Genomic DNA, 19,979 nt, shown 5'->3' with positions numbered 1-19,979 from the left:
CATCATGATAAGGAGATGAAAAGGTTCTTCTTTCCCAAAACGGCAAAGTTTCAAATGAATTAGACTCTGCTTTTCCTAACTGATGTCATTGTATTGCTATCGTAGGTCTTTTCCATGCGGACTTTAAATCCCAAGCGTAATATTAAAATAAAAAAGATACAAATATTTTTGTGCAAGAATCTGTTTTTGATTTGCCCATTCTTACAAATATTTTTTGTGCAAGAATCTGTTTTTCATTGATTTTGGATTTGCCCATTCTCCAAGAAATTTCCTTTGCTTTGAACGTTCATTTTTTGGCCTCATTGACTCTCCACTTGTCAAGTGTGCCAATAAGCAAACGTTTTATTACGTATTTAATTTTTAAAGTATTGATCGTAGTTGACTACGTCGATGTGCTGTTGCTTTGAATGTTACTGTCGTAAATAAATTCGGGTCAACATCCTTTCCTAAAGGTTGGTCATGAGTAACAAATTCCAAAGCGGGCTTAAAAGTTTGTGCTTCATTTTGTCCAGTAGGTGGTGCCAAATGTGTACATACCAACTTATGCTTTCGTTGAAAAGTGTTGATTTCAACTGCTTGGACCCAAAATAGCTGTCGACACATTTTGGTGGAGACATTTTTATTTTTTGATGCTAAATGTATATTCAAAATATACAAGAACAGTTGCAAATGGCGTTACTGAGCTTGGATGAAAAATGAACAATACAAAAAAGGGAAAAAATGTTCCTTTGTACGAAGATTACAGCAGATACAAGACATTTCAGGTACTCGGCAAGATACTTTTGACCTATTTTAAGTGCAATAGTGATTCCTAAGTCAGTAACTGAAGTTGTTACGTCCCTTTACGTTCCTTTTTCAGCATTCATCATGTAGGTCAACAGCTAGTGTCTCATGGGTTAAAACTGAATAAAATAAAAAAAAAAACAAACGGCTGCGTTGTCTGCCTTTTAAAACCACCTGTGGTAGCATCCACGCTCATTTCTTCAGGCGTTGCGTAGCTGCCACTTACTGTCCATCTCTCACCTATCTCTTTGGAGGACACCAATTGGTCCACTCATTTAGAATCCAGCCAACTCTTCACAGTTATCCTGTTGGTTGCAACGCTTCACTTCCTGACTTCCTCAATGCTTTGTGCCACTGCCACCAAAACGGTAGATGTGACTGCTATTGAAAATATGCAATCTCTGATGGCAATGATACTAACCGCCAAGTTGCTGCGCATAAACTGCGCAACACTAACAAACCTTGAGAAGCAGTGACCAGTGCAACAGAGTCAAAAATGTGTCACGTTTCAATGAATGGGTCAGCTCCATTTGATTTAGTTGTGGGGATGATACCATAATGTGTGTATTGTGAGCAATTGAGACTTGCGAGGATGTTGATGATTTTACTGCTTTGTCGAGTTGGAAGCTTTGAGGATACTTTTAGGTTTGGGCTTGGGTTGTTCTCTGTGGAAGACAACAAAACATTAAACAAAGCCATTGCTTTATGTTTTCTCTATTGTTGGTTATAGCAGAACCTCCAAATCAAACACGAGAAATTCAGGGTTTGACTGTCAACTTTGCGTGCTCTCCCTGGGCTAGCGTGGGATTTCCTCCACATTCTTCTACTTTCCAAAATCATGCATGTTCATGCAAACGGTTTATTAATTCTCTTAATTGTCTATAAATGTGAATGTGTGTACTAATGTGTGTGGATTAACTGGCAACCACTCCAAGGTATACCCCCAACCTCTTTTGCCCAAAAGCAAAGCGTGACTATAATGAAGACAAGTGCGAGAGAAAATATGTTATGTTCTTTGTCACCACTCTGTGGTGGCATCACAAAAATAGACAAAGTAAACACTATCTATCAGCTGCTTTCTGAGTTGTTTGTGACATAAGATAAGTAAACCTTTGTCTCACAATGGAGGAATTCGCAATCTACAGTAGCAAAATTGGAGGGAAGAAAGTAGAAAAAGAAAACATGAAGTACTTGCATGCACAAAATAAAAGTTAAAAAAAAACACTCATGACAAGGTTGACAATTACATGCACAAAATAGATGTTTAAAAAACATCACTCATGACAAGGTTGACATTTTTCCTACAACGTTGAAGGCATTTTTAAAGAATTGTTCAAGATCTGTCAAAATATTGCGTATTGTTGTAACGTTTGCTTTCATCATTGAGCACTGGAAACTATTTTTTTTGGAGCAATGGCTCTTGTGACAACTAATCTCTTGAAAACCCCCCACAACAAATTGGGTCTCATAAACGGAGGTACCATTGTATTAACCTATGATATTACTAACCTGTGGGTCCGCTCAGGACCTGCTAGAGGTGCCTGCTGACCTCTGCGACGTCGGGACGGCTCCAGCTGAGCCGGGGAGCCAGACGGCCTAAACTTGGAGAACTCCTTCTGCCACTCCTCGTCAAAGGACTGTGCTTCAGCTAAGAGAGCAAAGTCAGAATGTGAAGGTGAAGGGCAGGACAAGCAAAATGAATGCAATGCAATTGATGACACCGATGAAACTCCTTAACCCACATTCATCCATATTCTGGAAGTCTTGTATGAGCTCCTTATCTCCCGTTTTTTTGTTCATTTTCTTCTCAACGACGTGTCCTCTGTCTTGGATGTGGTGACCGATGGCCATCTTCTCCAGACCACTTTCAGAGTCTTTCAAGGCTCTCACTGTTTCCTTCACCTGCACATGAACAAGCATATCGATAGGGAGAAAATTATTCAACTCATTCACCATAAAAAATAAAAATAGTACAGCTTCAGTATGAGACTATATAAAAAAAAAAATCAACTTTTACTACTACTGTCAGAGAGCCATCAATAGCTTTACTGTATTCAGCTGTCTAAATAAAGTTGAGTTAACAGTTTGATCAACATATCCCTCTGTCGATGCACTTACACCTCCTGGGGCCCGGCGTGTCGACGAGGAGGCCTGGAAGACTTTTGGAGGGTCGTTTCCAACCTTGGAATACGTCATGACGGACGAGGAGCTGAACGAGTGGGTGTTTGCATCTGTGGACATGTTGTCCTGACACACAAACGCAAATCAAAGGCATTTTACTTGTAATGCAAACATAAGAGACATGAAAACGGTTTGGGGCGTGAACTCACAAAGTTTTTGTACATCCCGTCCATCCTGCTCCTCATGTTGGTCATGATGCTGTCAAACATGCCAAAAGGGTTCATCGGGGGGTCCTGCGCAAACACACAAGGTAGAAAAAAATAGTCGTAGCAGTCGGACGGTTATGCTTGGATGCCACCTGCTCTCGAGGCATTATCAGCTCATAAACAACTCTATATTCGTGCATGTACAAACAAAACATGCGTTGGGATCGGCGTGCTATATGCGTCATGTCTGTTAGATCAAGTAAACGGGACATTCACCACGCTGGGACCTACTTACATTGACATAAACCGAGGCAACGTGACAGTACCACATACAAACAATTATTATTTCATGACTTGGACACCGGTTAGGATTGAATTGTGAAGAGTAGTAATTAGAAATACTTTGCAGTAAAATTGTCAGCTCATTATTATTTTAAGACGTGATGTAGTCAAGTTCTGTTTGTGTACACACCCGCTCATCTCTGGCTCCTGGTTATAAAACGATATAACGTCTTGCGTCCAGTCTTTACCTTCACGTTTCAAGCAAGTCAAGTCCTCGCTCGATTTTAAACAAGTCGAACCGAGTTATCACGTGAGTTGGTTGCAACAGTTCCAACGTATATTGGCATGATTGTTTTTTGTTCATTGATACACAAAAGTTTATTCACACCGATTAAAGTTATATGAACATGAACTAGGAGAGAGTATAAATATTTCATAGGCTTTAGCTGAGCAAGTCGCAAGTCATAAAAATTGTCATGCGTCTCAAGTCCCTCGCCGTCTGCGTAGTACCTTTTGCCAGGCTACAGTGTTTCACATTTGACATACAAGCACTGTGGACTAATGGTTAGCGCGTCTGCATCAGTTCTGAGGTTTGGCGTTCCAATCTCAAGGTCAGGCGTTCATGCGCAGAGTTTGCATGTTTTCCTTATGCTTGTTTGGTTTTCTGCAGGTACTTTGGCCTCCCACACGCCAAAAACATGCACTTTAGTTTGCTGGAAAACTAAAGAAAGTCAAATTGATTGGCGCAGAAACACTGCAACAAACACTCTTTGGTCGTCGAACAGATTTGCATTCTTTTCACATTTTAACGTCGATGGACAACACCACCATTTTTATTTAAATGAGGTAGTAGAAAAACAAAAAAATATGAAATATACAGGAATTCTTCAAGAACCATTTTGAATCGAGTTTGGTTGTGCTAATCGAGCAATTTGTTTGGTTATGCAAATACATGGACGAATTGAATATCAAAAAGGGCGTTTGAAAAAAAAACTTTGGATTTCATTTCTGGTATCATTTGGACAGATATGAATTGACGTGAGGCCATCATCATTTTGACAGTTTAGGCGTTGCAATTTTTTTCAAGCGTGTACCTCGTAAAGTGACATTGAAGCAATGTTGCAAGACGTTTTTTCTCCCTGAATGCAAATCAGAGCCAGTTCTAGAGGCTGTTTGCCAATAACACTGCACCAATCTGGAGTGCAATTTACGCTATCATGGCAAGTTCCAAGCGACAGGATATGTGCTTATCATAGGGCAGTGGACTTGGAGAGGGGAGAGAGTGTATATGAAAAGCTGAAAGACAGTCACTTGTTTTGTAGCGGAGAGTAGAGTGGCATGCTGCTACTAACCCTATGGATGAAAACGCCAAACTCAGAGAACAGGCATTTGCACAGAGCCAGGGAAAGTCTATCCAGACGGCTGCGCTGGAACTCAAGAGGCATCCGCTGGATCAAGCTTTTGTAGATGACGAGTTTGAGTCCAGCCATCTGGATAGACTTTTTCCGTGGCTTTGTGCCTGCTCTAGGAGTCAGGCGTTTTCAACCATTGTGGTAGTAGGAGCCGTCCTGATGCTGTTAATCACAAATAGTCTAAATTGTATTACATGTTAGAGCAGTGTAACGGCCATAAAGCTTTTAAAACTGGCACTGAACTGCAGTCGAGGACAGAAAAAAAAATCTTCTTGCATGGCGGCAATTTTGCAGAACGCAGATGGAATGGAAATGATCGCTAGGCTTACAAAAACAGCAACGCTGAAGCTGTTGATTTTGCTTCTGTCCGAACGAAAATAAGTCATCGTGACTTTTGGTACACGATGTACCTTCCCACAAGGTCGGGCGACTTTGATGGGTCATAGCGTAAGCGTTAGAGGATGCATTTGACAATAAATTAACAGTTGAACATTACTTGAAGAGCAATCTACTCACCATGCTGTCGAAGGGCAACAGTGAGCGACTGAGGTCCTGGAGGATGAAACAATATAAGAAAAATAATAAGAAAATAAGCATATCCAGGAAAGGCACAGAAAATGTTAAGAGCGCAAAAAGTGCCAGCGATCGTCTGGTTTGCCTTTGAAACATACGATACGTGAACGTTTAAAATGATGGAAATTGAAGCTTTGAGTGTCGAGGACAGGAAGACGAGGCTTTTTATCGAGAACAAAACTGCCGGTGTTTATGAATCCGCAGCCCCCGCTTTAGCATCTTGGCATCTATTGCTATCTATGTATGTGTGTGTTATGTGCAGTGTTATGTACAATCAGCGTGGTGTTGAATGACTTGTGTTCCATGTGTAATTGGGTCGCATTGCCAGAGATTAGCGTGGGCTTTAACACTGAAACTGAGCTTCATTCTGGGAAGACTACGCAGGGGCTGCAGAGTCCAAGGCTGCTCTGCTCTTCTCTGCTCACTCAGCTCTTTCCCCAAAAGGTCAAGCTGATGTAAATAAAACACTCCTGCTCACTATCTCGCAAGCCAATTTGATCCCACGGTGGCATCTGTGGACAAATAAATGCCACTTCCATTTGTGACCTGCTTATGTTTAGACATGACTGCCGTTGAACAGAAGAGCGTGCTGGTACAAGATAAGGAACCTGTAATGAAGTGCCCACTGGTCACTGCATCATACTGACAGTTTGGCTCTCATATTTTGGCTCTTCGCATGATCAGAAACACCTTTCAGTATGCGACAGTCCAGTTCTAATTGAATCTAAACAACAATACGGTAAGAAATATCTCTAACAAATAAAAAAATGAATTATTTTCAGACTCAAAAACAGCACCGTGTGATGGTACACTTATAAACAAGTGTGTCCAGAGGATGAAAGGTGATACGAAGCAGTGAATGGCCACCCTCGGGAGACAGCAGGGAAATGTGAGCACTCTTTGCTCGATTAACTCCATGAAAGGTAAATGGAAGGAACTATCTTTCCCGTGGGGAATTAAATGTGTCGCAAACTAGATAACAAAATTAAAAACAGACACATCCTCAAGAAGCCAATGTGTTGACACACGATTTGCTTCTCTACTTTTTGACGAGAACATGGTTGAATACAAGGACAATTATGTCAAATTTTCAGAATTAAAAAAAAAAAAGTTGGAATTTTACTCCAACCACGATTACCGGTAACAAAAAATTGTGACACTGAAGCAAAGTTGCACCAATCTTGATGAAACAACAGTGAGGCTTACTGTTGAGAGGTGCCATAGAACAATATCTTAACTCGTTCACTGCCTTGTACTTTTATATCCGTCAAGTGAAATCCAACTGTGTCTTTTATACGAGTATACAATCCACATTTCAAGCATGTTTCTCAGCAGACAAACCTGGACGAGGGTTGCGCCCAGCTTGTCGATGAAATTCAGGTTTGTCAACTACTATAACAACTAAAAGATTATGTTACAGAATCTGGAACCCAATGGTGCTGTGTCGGGCCACCACGCACCTTACACCCACAGCGCAAATACAAATATAATTAACGAATACAATGACACCAACAAATTGTTACTTTTTGCCCCAAATATTTTGAGTTTTTGTGCAGTTCATGGAGTGAATGATGAACACGATGTAAAAACGCCACTGGAATTTAACTTGAGTTATGCTGTGATTAAATAATTATTTTGTCATCAAAAGGCCTTTCTTAGCCTTGTTTTATTGTTTGAGGTGTTACAAAAGCAAAATACAAAAAAACCCCACGAGTGTCAAAGTCAACGTTCTGCTGAACATAATAGCTTTTGCGTTTGGTTCAACCACTGATTGAAATATAATGCAAAGTGGGGAAAATGAACTTTTGGGGGGGAGGGTTTGGTGGTTAAAGATCAGCCAAAATGCTCTAAAACAGCTGGCAATCTGTGGAGCTGCTTTGAAAAGAGCTGGTAATAAATGACTTAACTCTATTAGGAATGTTTTAGTCAGATTTGAACAAGCCCAGACGCGTGCGTACATGCCTAGCTTTGGTTGACTCTTGTCACACCAACGTAAACAAAAACACTGCGTTTGCTTTGATTTTATGACTACACGATAGGGCCCCTTTTAAGCTTTGGAGTGACACTTTTTTTTGTGGTTGAATTCCCAACGTGTATTTTCAGTGACATTAGATTTTGAGGTTTTATTGTTTTACGGGGGGGCAACACGTTTGCCTCACAGTTCTGAAGCTCGGAGTTGGAATCGCTTGACTGCAGCCTTCCTGTGTGGAGTTTGGGTGTTCTCCTCTGGCTTGCCTGGCTTTTCTCCGGGTACTCTGGCACAATTCAAAAACGTGCATGTTAGGTTCACTAAACACTTTAACCTTTGGTGTAAATAGGTGTCAGTAACTGGTCTCAATAAGGCGCTGCAGTCGTCAGTGTTAATCATTGCATCATAGGAGTAGGCAGCTATGACACGCTCCCCTTGAGCTGCGTGCCTACAGTGATGCTAAGCTACAACGGTCAACGAATTCCATGTGTCGATGGCAATAAAACAAAAAGGCCAAGGAGGCCAGTACATACACAGTTGGGAACAACGCCATAAGGGAACTGTGAGTGAATCATTCATAGGTAAAAATATTTATTTATTTTACATTGAACATGTATCGTTTGCACTCATTTTCAACCCATGCACAAGTCGCCCCTGAGCAAAAAAAAAAAAGGACTCGTCACCTTTATATCGATACTGTTATACACTGATCTACAATGGCAACGTCACATGATCAATTGGTAATGAGTGACTTATTTGATGAGTCTATCTTACATAATGCAATTTTTTTTAACACTTCACAATGAAAATGGAACTGTTAATCAATGAAAGAGGCAGAAGTTACTATTGAACCATGAGTGCTTCATTTCTCTGAATCTACCTGAGCGCATTCCGACTCATTTTGCTAAGACGGGTCACATTTTAGCTATATCTGAAAACTCAGGGGCCCAACGTACAATGAGTATATAGGCTACAGTACATAAGAGTACAAGGAGAAATAAGAGATGAAGAAACACAAAAATGGTCTTGCAGATCTACAAATTGGATTATGGATGCCACGCTGCCTCTTTGTTCGGAAAAAGATTGCTTCTTGAGAAGCCCACAAGTTTTAAAATGTAACTGTCACAAGATAACTGAAGTGAAACTTTATCACACCAAAGGTTCCTTTCTCTTGCCGGACAGCCCGAAGCAGCAACTGAAAGAGTGAGCGGGGTTCATCATCCATTTTTCAGAGACCATTTTGTCCTCTGCTTAGGGTGCTGTCACCCGTGTTTGCCTTAAAGTATCGCCACACAACTACTACGGGCCCTACTCCACTCGGACGTTATTTGTTAATGTGGTATTAGTGTATTAGTACAGCAGAGCATTGTTTTAAATAGTTTTTAGTCAGAGTATAAGTACAGACGTAAAGTACCGATGCTGATACTTTCCATCCTTTCTGTTGAACATGAAAGGATAGGACTGTACTATAGTTCACGCTTGAGCGGAGGTGCACTGGTATTTGGAATATTTGATTAGATTATATCATGTAGCAAAATCCTTTGTGCATATCTGTCCCCCATGCAAACCAAAAGGATCAAATTAAGTGTTTGGATAGCTGGGGTTCAGTCATTGAGGTCATTAGCAAGGACGCATTATGTAGTTAATGGCAGCAGGCTGCAGAGTAATTTAGAGGCATCGAGTTGCCGCCTATTGAGGGCAAGCTTGTGGTGAAAGTCATCAAGGATAAATATATGGGCCTCCATGACATGGAGGGATTCAAGCCGTTCACATTCCTGTCCTGATTCGAGGGAAGGTTAACGGGTACAGAACTTGAGTCCCCCTTTTTCCCAAGGAACCCCATTCAATTTGGTTTGGTACAGTACAATTTTTTTTTCTCTAAATTTTCAATTTCTAAAGGTGAGTAGAATGCTGGAACAAGACACACGACGGTCAATTGTTTGGAAAATAATCGCCACTTCTCATGACAATGAAAATGGTGTGGGAGAGAAAACTTGAGAGAACACAAAATGGTGGTTAGTCTCCATTAGCCTATTGCCTCTGACTCGCGGCCAAGACAATATTAATTTGATCACGGTTGGTTTTGCAAAAACAAGCACTGAAATCGACCTTTGTAAAGGACCAACCCCAAAAAGTTGAGGTTAGCTCAGCAATGAATTGAATAACTCTCTTAATTCAATTACAAAATAAGGTTGATGAAGATTGGTGCCTTGAAGCTTAAAAGATTATGCTTGCATGTTTTTATACGTAACATTTTCATTCATTTGAGCATTCGATTTCATTCTTACCGGAATACAAGGCTCCATGTAAAATCAGCTATGGGCTGGCTAATGGGCTACAGCCAACTCTACAATCACATTTGTTGATGCCCATGTAACTTACCAGGCCAGGTCTCTGAAAGCCATACACATGCAAAGTCACAGACACTACAGTAGAACGCAAGGGTGGCGGCCCCAAGTGGACAAAAACAATGCCTGCACCTCACATGCTCATGTTGTTTTGTTTATAAATACAAAATAAATTATCAAATTTCTCGATTAATAGATAATCAGTGGAATACACCAAAAGAATATTTGATAGTGCAGCCCGATGTTAAACTATGGTATTGTATCAGTTTTCATAAGATTTCATTTGAATCCTGCTTGTTACGGAGTAATTGCAATAACCGAAGATCAACCGATGACTGCTCTGCTTTGCAAACAACTTCAGATTTTTTTTCATGTCTAACAGGAGTAATTATTCTTTATTTTAGCTTTGTTGTAGAGTACATTTGGAACAAATTCCACCACTTTTCAAAGTTCCCACTGTACCTGCTAAATAACTGTAGTGTGTCAGTGAACAATGGCCTATAAATAGTACTGCTGTGGGTGACAGATATGGTTGGAGAGGCCAAGGGTGTTGACCTTCGAAACCAAACACTAACATTTGCAAGTGTTGCTCCACTTAAGCCTTCATAGTTTGCTTGCTGTAAAACTACACTAATGAGATGGGCACGTGTGGATTAGTTGGATGTGCAGTTGATCGGATCGTATACATCTCATGTTCTCACCCTGTGTTCGCCCCTCAATGCCGGAGGCTCTGCTGCGTCATGGTCGCGGCTTGTTCCGTCCATGATGCTGGGCATGAAGCGTCCGCCAAATGGCTCAGAGAAGCTCCGCATCATCTGACGCATGTGATCCCGGTGTGCTCGGAATGGATCTCTACACAGGAGACGATTAAGTGTGTTGCTTAAAACATTGCCTGCATGGTTGAAAAGGTGTCGTTTCTTAGATTATTCTGTTTTTTTCCCATTACTTCCTGTGAGTTTGGAGCATCCACTGTAATTCCTCACATTCCTTTAAAGTAGGGGTGTCTAAATGTCATCCAAAGGCGGCATTCAGAAAAATGTAGGCCTGAGATGCTTTATATTTGATTAAACCCACGAATACTTAGCCCTCAAACAATTGTGTTGTTCATAGATTAAACTTTGAAACCTGTATCATACCTTGCTATTAAATGTGACAAGACAAATTTTCGACCCAGTCATTTTTTATTTTTTGAACATAATGCACAATTTGAGCATTAACACTTCACCTGTACATAAATAAAAAGACAAATACAACTGAATTATGCTTAATAAATGGACTGCACCTTTGAAACTTTAATTCAGTGATAGCATAACACCACAGGGAGTAGAAGTGGATTCGGCCCTGTATTCCACGAGAAAGATAAGCCCTGCACTGAGTACTGACACATTTCTACATTTAGAACAGAAATAAGAGTAACTGTCAATCTTTAAAGTAGTATTTGAGGACCATTAATGTAATCTAATTACAACATTGGAACTTGAAAGCAGAAAGCGAATTATTTCTCTCTCTCACACACACACACTTAAAAGCAAATTCATGTTAGTTCAGTGATGAAACCTTTACAAACATTTCAAGTTAAATAAATTAAAATAAAATTCTATCTCACACACACGCAAATAATTAAATATAGATGCATGTACAATTTTTACGGGTGTTTGTCCCGAAAAAAATCTTCCAACATTCTATTTTAAAATTATTTTACATCGGACCCCGTTCCAGGAGTGCTAAACAAGCTAGCTTAACATTTTGAGGCCAACAACTTACGAGAAGAAGGGGTCCTCATCAAAGTCCCCAAAATTGCCGCTTCTGAACATCTCGATGAAAATGCCGTGAACGAAAAGAAAATAATGAAATGATCAAACAAACGGTTTAAATCACCATAATAGTCCGTGTGCGCCACAGGTGCGGCGGGCTCAATTGTAAATACAGAACTATACCATGGAGGCGGGGTTAGATGATTTCGGACACGGGGGAAATTCAACCATGTGACGTGATCCCGCCCTCTGATTGGCCGATTAAAACTACTTGCGTCCACGAGGCTGTTGTGTCGCTGAGGGTTGCTATGACGACGGTGCTCTCGAAGCTTCTTGTAAAAAGTCCAACATTTCACACTCTTTTATACTCGTCAACGTTAAGTAACTGTTACAGAGTAACTTACATACCTTCTTACAAAATGGCATTTACCATTCACATGATCGGGACAGCGTGATAGGATCAAATAACGTGAAGAACCAATGTTATCGCTGTGATTAAGGAGTGGTCGATCTTACTTTCGAACATGCTTGTATGTAGGACTTCATTACCACACTGGCTATTTGGAGGCGATGTCGGAGTGACAAAGTGTCCCACACCGGGTATAGATTTACCATCTGGAACGCTCCATAAATAGGCACGGCTCTGGTTCTTTACACTGCTTTATATTGTCACTGATAATTAAAATCCAGACGTGAATGAGCCCGTTATTCAACAGCATCAAGCACAGCCAACAAGGTCACAGAGTTAAAAAGGAAAATAGATAAATTTACAGCAGCTCTTTTATTAAGTTGTTGACATTAGGACAGTTCGTGGATTCGCTTGATATAAAAAGGCCACACATCCCAGGTTCAAAAGACACTTTCTCCAGTTATATAAGAACAAGAGACGAATATAAATCATTAAAAAGACTTTTGCCACTATGAAAAGGAACCTTCAATCTGTAGAACTGAATTGAAAAAAGGTGAACTTAATTCCAAAGAAAGTTCAGCTATTCTTGTAGGCTTTTGCTCACATTTTTCAAGTCACATGCTGCAAAACAAGCCATTATCTACAGGCAGCTTCCACAGCATCAGTGGGGGTCTCACTCAAAGGTATCAGTCAGGGGAGGGGTGCAGTAGACTTTAAATGGCATGAATACAACATGGAGCACAGCAAAGACAGCAGTCATCATGTGGAGAAATGACCAAGAACTGGATGTCGCTTCAGAATTGCTGAAAAGACCAGAAAGCTGTCCTGGGAGGCTAATGAACACGACAGACAACATTGGATGAGCTACAGAAATTTCTGCCAATACGTGACAACAATCCCCCATCTTATTTGTGGAAGAAAGATGGTAGTTTGCAAGGAAAACCCAAACAAACAAACAAACAAACAAAAGGTATTTGAAAAAGCCAAAGGTGTCATGTGGGGAAATGTGTTTTGGTCTAATGAAATCCATAATTCCAAAAAGTATGTTTGGTGCAAACACTACTCATCACCAAAAGTGAAGCAGGGTGGTGGAAGCATCGTGATTTGGGGCAGAAAAAGACTGCTAGAACATCGAAACATTATTTGGGGCTAATCAGGGGGACTTGGTGATCTGCTAACTGCCATTTAACAGTTTGAATGAGTTTGAATGTGAAATTTGAACTATCCCAGTTATAAGAGCGTGTGCACAAGTGTTTATTTTAACTTTACTTCTCTATTAGTTATACTGCATTACAAAATTGTAGCATTTGAACAGGAGTGTGTAGACTTAAAAAAAATGGCCACTGTACCAAGATGTTAAAGTCAAAGCTGTCATTTTAACTGTGAGGGTTTTCTATAACTGACAAGCGCATACTAACACAGCAGTTAAACCAAATTCACATTGTGGATTCAATATGCTTAAACTCCCAATAGAACAGACGGACTAAAATGAAGCAACAATTCTGTAGAACAGTGATGAATGTCCCCAAACAAAGGTATCCTGAGAAGAGGACGGCGATCCTGGCGTTCCTTGTTAGGACACAGGACTTCCCATTAGCCTCTCCTGACGCAATGAAATAAGCCTGTTGAGCCACATCTCCTCAGCCTTCTCTTTGTCCATGAACAGCTGTGAAGGACAGAAGGCACAGAGGGCACATTTTGAATCTTCACGGTGCCATGTATGGTGACGTTGACACTTGTGACATTTTTTTTGTTTCAGTTCTCATTTCTCTCGCTGTGATTATGAAGACTTATCTCTCATTTTTTCGACCAACCCAACCAATCAAAGTAGACAGCCGCCCATACCGAGTGTCTGAGGTTTTCCTTTGAGTGAGTTTTTCCTTGCCTCTGTTGCCTGATTCTTGTTCGTGAGCTTCAATTTGGTTAAATGTGAGGAGCATGGTTCTGAGAGGAACTCAATACTGTAAATACAATACAAATATCAGTGATGTCATCGGTTATTCGACTCGCAATGGATTTGACTTTCATCCCATTATAGTTGAATGCCGGCCGAATGGACAGATGAAATGAAATACAGAAACAGAAATTAGGTGCCCCCCCCCCAAAAAAATTGCAGCCCTTGCGATTTCAAAATGGAATTCTACTACATTGTGATGTCAATTTGAAGTTGATTGTTGACTGCTCTGCCCTAATAAGAACACACTGCTGCACATTGATGAAGTGCTTATTAGGAAGTAACACCATGAAACTGAAGGATTGTGTGTTGATATTTTGTTGTGTTATCACACTTGCATGTGCGTGTGTGTGTGTTATGCATATCAGAGAGCAACATGCCACTCCTTCACTCCCAATCTGATACTGCTTTTTTTGACTGTAATTTTGTTCGACACCGGTGAGCACTTGTCAGTCGGCCCTGGGCTAGTGTCGTAGTGCAAAGTGTGTGTGTGAGTGTGTGTGTGTGTGTGTGTTGATACGATGTGGGTCGGGCTAATGTGACTCATCTGTTCTAATTGGGAGCGGAGCTGAGGCCAGGGCCCGCCTGGGGCATATTGGTACCATACATCAGCCTGTCGCGGGGCCGTGATGTGTCTATATATGCTGTATGCGTATATGTGTGAGGGGGTTATCTGCATACGTCAGGTCATAACTCAGTTTGCCCACTGGAGATAGATGAGTGGGAAGCCCTGGGGAGCATTAGTGCAGTTGAAAGTTTTCCTTCTCGTTTTTCATCATTGCTCTGCAGAGGAGGAGGTGATTGGAGAAGGATATGCAGCACGCGCGCGCACAGACGTGGTAAGGATCTTGCGATGCGATGCAGGGGTGACACTGCACAGGTGGCACCGTTCATGTTACTTGCAGTATTTTACTGGCTGGCAATGAAACGTGTGGACAAAGGAGTTCGGAGTGCCAGGTTGGGACGGAATGTGTCGTGAGGGGCTGTCACGGTGACCACTCACAGCGGGATGAGCCAAAGTGTCGCTGTCGTTGTAAACAATGGACAGGGGAAAATCGAGGTCGGCGTCATCCATCCTGTCCGACTCATGCTTCACCACAGGGTCAGTCTGACATGAAAAATGGAAATCGTTGAGGCAGAAAAAAAATAATAATATATCAAAAACACCTTGCAATAATACTGAGGATAAAAATGATTGGAATAAATATGCATGTTCTCTAATTCAATGAAATTATGACATGGGTTGGAGACTAAGGGAGCTAGAAACTCTAAACTTGATTTAGCATAGCTTTGTAGAGGATAACCAATTAACAATAATGGTGCATTATTTGTTAAGACATAGCGAAAGAGGGTGGCACAAGCACAGTGGATGATGATAAGAGAATCTGACATCAACATACTCTTCTTTACAGTCTAATAAGGTGCAATAACCATGTGCATGGAACCTTTCACAACCAGCCAACATCTTTAATTGTAGCATGGTTTCATATACTTTTTGTGTTTCTAGTGGTGGCTTCGCCTCTTTAGTTGTCATGTTTGCGACTCACTTTCCTTCAACGGTGGGTTAGTATTATGGTGGGAATTTTGAGGTCTTGAAGTTTGTCTATAAGTTAGACAAGATACTTGATGTGAACCTGCAAGGTCTAGTGTGAACTGCCATGCCTACTTTTGTCCACCAGATGGCAGTGGAAGGCTGTTGCATGCATGAGGCTGTGTGAACAACTTGAAAAATATCACAGATATGGCCACAATAACAGGTTCGCACACGCAGCACCTGAATCAAAAAAGTTTACGCTTGAATGTAAAATAATATAATAATATTAATATCATAAATATTCCCACACATCTCATGGAAAGTTTCCAAAATTAGTAAAAGTATACTGAATGTACAGTAAACGATACCAAAGCTGCCGGGCAGAAACCTTTGAACAAGGTCGTTGGGTCAATTTAATGTTTTTTTTCCACTGATTGTGGTCAGCTTCTTGGTGGTCTGTTATTAACGTTATTATTTTTGTATTATATTGTATTTTAATACATTGTTAATTTATAAAAAGTGTCAAAAATAGCTTGAAAGCAAATTATCGGATACTTAAACACTTCCCCACTCCGCGGGAGCTTCACATTATGTCTGCGCAAGATTGAAAGCCACAAATCAGAGATGTCTTCAACGAACAACAATGATTGCAACTAGTTGGGTTAGATCCATTTGAGAAGGTCTGTTTTACTGAAACTTGATAGCTGCTTTAATGCAGAAGGAAGTTCCTAAGTGAAGGTTAATGTATGTGGAGATTAATATTCCCCTATCACAGCCTAGCCAGCGCATTGTATTTGTTTTAGTTTTCATACTCATTCATTCATCTTCCGAACCGCTTGATCCTCACTAGGGTCCCGGGGGGTGCTGGAGCCTATCCCAGCTGTCTCCGGGCAGTAGGCGGGGGAACCCTGAATCGTACTGTAGTTCTTAAACCTTTAACCTAGAGTCGAGGATGATGTATGTATTAGAGTGATTAAAGACTTCTGAGGCCTACTCAAATTAGTCTTTAAAGAAATTGAAATCATCACACAAACACGATTTGGGGAAAATGTTAGTTGCAAAATAAAGTAAAAAAGCAAATTGAATTATTTTAATGTTTACTAACAAAATGGACAGCTTTAATTTACTTTTTTCTTTTTTAATTTGACGTGGTCCTGAGGTGGGGCGGGGGGTCACTATTGTTGTGGGTCTCGACCTTGGCCAGCGTCCTCCAAAGTGGACACAAAGTCTATGTCACATGATGTTGCCCATCTTCTCAAAAGATCTCCGACAAATCAAATCGGGGGAACATTTCAATAACGACTTATGTGTTTGGTTTCCATCTGAGAGGGTGACAGATGTAGGACATACCATTTTGTCTGAATGGGAACGTTTGATTTGTCAGAGGAGAATTGAATGAGGGAGTAAAAACTGCACCTTGACGTCGTCCCGGGATGATTTGAAAGCCTGTGGAACAAAGGAGTCGCTCTCGATAGCCTCGATGTCTTTTATCCTTCGCACTTGGTCCTCGAGAGAAGTTCCCTCTAAGAAAAAAAAAAAGCAGGGGAGGAGGTGTGTGAAGAAAAAGCACCTTTACGGGGTCACCGGCCCCTCACCATGTTCCAAACGGTGGCGGCAGATTCCGTTCGGAGCGAGACCACTTGATTACATATGATCTGTCTGCATAACGGTCCCTGACGTGTAATGTGACATATGGGATGTTATTTTAATCTTTAAGGGAGAGCGCTGGTGCGCCACCAAGGGCATGGCAGCAGCCCCTCGAAGACGGTAAATAAATGCTAACAAGATGAGAGTAAATTACACCGGGAATAATGCATTGTAAAATAATCACAAATATGAACACAAACTGGCTGCAGTGGAATTTCATTAGGAAGACAAAATGGGATTAGGTTTCATAGCGTTTTCGTGGATCACAGACTATTGTTGCTGCGGTTAGTCCAATCATGCACAGAGACAGGGAAGGTCTTTCAGTCAATGACTCCTGCATATAAACACATCCGGACTGTGCATATCGTACAGTACATTGTTGAAAAAGCGCAGCTTTTACAAGCGTAGGAGGAATTACCAAAAAGGAAAGTTTGCAATTGGAAAGAAGAAAAAAAAAATCTGAACAGCGCAGTTATTGTGTGGCTGTCAATCTTGAAACCAGTCAGTCAATATACATCCCTCGTTTCCGCATCCATCCGTCCTCCCCTGCACTCTCCCATCTCCCCATCTGTCAATCTCGCATGTGTGCAATTATTTGGGCGGTGTCATCAAAATAAGCACTCAATTGTTGGGCAAGCGACGTGAAAGTACGCCCAAACTCTCAAGAGAGGGTGGGGGCGGGGGGTTAGTATCGTTCTGATGCTTCAAACATATAAACGCTGGAAAACTTGAAATGTGACCATACATGTGGGGGAAACACAATCAAGTTGGTCACAATTTTAAATGCCTATCTAGGACACCACATAACATTTCTGAAAAGCTTTCTATTAATGCATTAAGGTGACATTGACAGAGCAGTATTTTGAGTAATACGTGATGGAAAAGTGAATTCTCAATTGTATGTGTAGATAAAAATGTATGTACCGGTGTGTGTATATATATATTATATATATAATCCCTCATTTTATCGGGGTTAATGGGGACCAAAACCACCCGCGATAAACGAAAATCCGCGAAGTAGGAAACAATTAACATATACAGGTAAAAAAATATATATATTTGAAAAAAATATATACTGTATATATACATGTATATATATTTTTTAAGTCCGCAAAGAGTCCGCAAACGGTCCGCAAGAACCTGCAAAACAACAGCGAGTCACATAGAGCAACATATACAGTACTGTACTCCATGTATATTAAAAAAAAAAAATTAAATATGTTTGAATAAATCCACATTGCACTGAAGCCGCGATAAACGAACCGCGAAGTAGCGAGGGATCACTCTATATAAATGGTCTGCCCGGCCATCAAGTATAAAATTAAACAAGACAATTCTTAGTAATCTGCCCATTTCTGAAAATGTGTCAAGAGACATTGACAGTTACCATTCACTGGTAACAGTGACAGCTGGCAAGGTGCTAAATATGCACACTTAGCTAATGGAAATCTGCCTATGAATCCCACAAGTGTTTTTCCACTCGGTAGCCAGCTTCCCGCAGGAAAGACATCCCTGCATAGGTGTAATCCGCTCACATTATCTGCTAGTTTTTGACGTTAATGTATGCTTGTTCCGTCGTTTGAACGTAATATTACAGCAAGGTGCTATGGTTAAACACTGACATGACCGCTAAGAATATTAATAGTTACTTAACACATTTACAGTAAGTATTATGATGGTTACAGTTTGACTCAGGAACAGCGACCATTATTCCCTATGGTGGATTTGTCGTAGATTGTGAAGAGATTGTGTTCAACTTGAGAGGTCATACTTGTACATATTGTAGCTCACTCACACACGCATGCCATACAAGAGCGAAATAGCAGGAATTAATTCAATCCATTATCTGTAACAGGATGGGTGTCGCAGTATATCATCATGATGCCAGGGTGTTTAATGAATACATGAATATTTGTCTGAGTTTTCACTGACCCGCTCACACACACGCACACACATCATAACACGGTTCGTAATGGCGCTCAAACAAAACGGGTTTGATTTGAAGCTGTGCGGACAAGTGAGTGACGATTCAGCTTGCCGGGAGAGTCATTCCGGCAACTGGACTGCTTGATGAAGTCACGACACCACCACCGATTCCACATGGATGTACAGTACATGAAGACGATTCATTTCCTTTTAATGTAATTCTTCCCTTGTATTCTAAAAGGGTGACCAAACTATCCATCCATTTTTCATCATTTAGGTTGCCGGTGAGCTGGAGTAGAGGACCCTGCCACTCACCCTTCTGAGCTGCTTGCTCGCCAATCGCAGTGCACATACAAAAACACTCATATTCACACCGATGGACAATTTGGAGCCTTCAATTAACCTAAAGTGCATATTTTGGGAATGTGGGAGTCCAAAATCCCAGTCAACCTCTGCTGAAATTTGTACCCAGGACCTCTCAACTGCAAGGCTGATGCCTTAACCACTAGCACACAGCACACTGCGTCGCCTCAACGCAATATCAATGTCAAACCCTTAGACACACGCTCATTCACTTGGCAGAAATTCCATCCATTAGGACCTCCGATTTTTTTTTGAGGGGGGGGCAAACACATTATGGGTAGATAAGATGACTCTCACTCTACTGTTTGTCAGATGTCAGGAGCCCAGATATGTGTTTCATGAACAAAATCACACACAATGGACTTGAGAGCACAGGCCGGTGAGCTCGGAGGCGGACTGGAAAAATCAATAGCAGAGGGGGGGTGGGGGGGGTGTCACTCGGCGGCTCGGTGAGGTCAAAGTTGATATTTAATATTGACACATTATATGACAAATGATTTTAACTGTCGGCGCATTAGGCTATTCTGTGTGACAGTGAGGAGAGGAAAGTGAGAGGGAGAGAAAGGTTTTGTGTGTCTCACTGTTCAAGACATTACAGTGGGTAGAAATACAACAGAGAGGATTTGATACACTAAACAACAGTACTGTACTACCTTGACATGTGAATTCCCCTGCTGCAGTAAATATTTTCTATATTA

The 19,979-nt window shown here is 41.0% G+C and overlaps 2 protein-coding genes across 7 annotated transcripts in view; both read right to left on the bottom strand.

The window, feature by feature from the left end:
- Nucleotides 1-602: 602 nt before the first annotated feature.
- mlf1 (myeloid leukemia factor 1) lies at nt 603-13,225 on the bottom strand. Of its 4 annotated transcripts, XM_052079291.1 has the most exons (9): nt 11,459-13,225; nt 10,396-10,546; nt 7,537-7,632; nt 5,321-5,356; nt 3,114-3,197; nt 2,902-3,030; nt 2,526-2,685; nt 2,293-2,431; nt 603-1,448 (listed from the first exon to the last, which is right to left on the bottom strand). In XM_052079291.1, the coding sequence occupies exons 1-9, from the start codon at nt 11,506-11,508 to the stop codon at nt 1,388-1,390; spliced, it is 906 nt and encodes a 301-aa protein (XP_051935251.1). In that variant the 5' UTR covers nt 11,509-13,225; the 3' UTR covers nt 603-1,387. The 4 variants fall into 4 exon arrangements, with proteins under 4 accessions (XP_051935251.1, XP_051935252.1, XP_051935253.1 ...); XM_052079292.1 differs by lacking the exon at nt 5,321-5,356; XM_052079293.1 differs by lacking the exon at nt 7,537-7,632.
- A 51-nt stretch (nt 13,226-13,276) lies between these two features.
- The window catches only part of rsrc1 (arginine/serine-rich coiled-coil 1), a 114,586-nt gene continuing 107,883 nt past the window's right edge, over nt 13,277-19,979 (bottom strand). For all 3 annotated transcript variants that reach the window (XM_052079283.1, XM_052079285.1, XM_052079284.1), the window contains exons 8-10: nt 16,762-16,868; nt 14,815-14,919; nt 13,277-13,523 (exon numbers count right to left, since the gene is read on the bottom strand). In XM_052079283.1, the coding sequence (XP_051935243.1) occupies nt 13,431-13,523; nt 14,815-14,919; nt 16,762-16,868 (305 nt within the window). In that variant the 3' untranslated portion in view covers nt 13,277-13,430. The remainder of the gene's footprint in view (nt 13,524-14,814; nt 14,920-16,761; nt 16,869-19,979) is intronic.

Source organism: Hippocampus zosterae, chromosome 10 (genome assembly GCF_025434085.1).
Source record: "Hippocampus zosterae strain Florida chromosome 10, ASM2543408v3, whole genome shotgun sequence".
In the NCBI taxonomy this organism is placed as follows: domain Eukaryota; kingdom Metazoa; phylum Chordata; class Actinopteri; order Syngnathiformes; family Syngnathidae; genus Hippocampus; species Hippocampus zosterae.
This window is presented reverse-complemented; position numbering and strand designations above follow the sequence as displayed.

What these genes read in the sequence shown, in the direction of transcription:
- mlf1 (XM_052079291.1), bottom strand. Translation starts at nt 11,508, where the DNA reads ATGTTCAGAAGCGGCAATTTTGGGGACTTTGATGAGGACCCCTTCTTC. An exon ending in CATTGAGGGGCGAACACAGG is followed by an intron (nt 7,633 to 10,395) that starts GTGAGAACATGA and finishes GAATTGTGCCAG; the next exon opens with AGTACCCGGAGAAAAGCCAG. An exon ending in CAACTCCGAGCTTCAGAACT is followed by an intron (nt 5,357 to 7,536) that starts GTGAGGCAAACG and finishes TTCATCCTCCAG; the next exon opens with GACCTCAGTCGCTCACTGTT.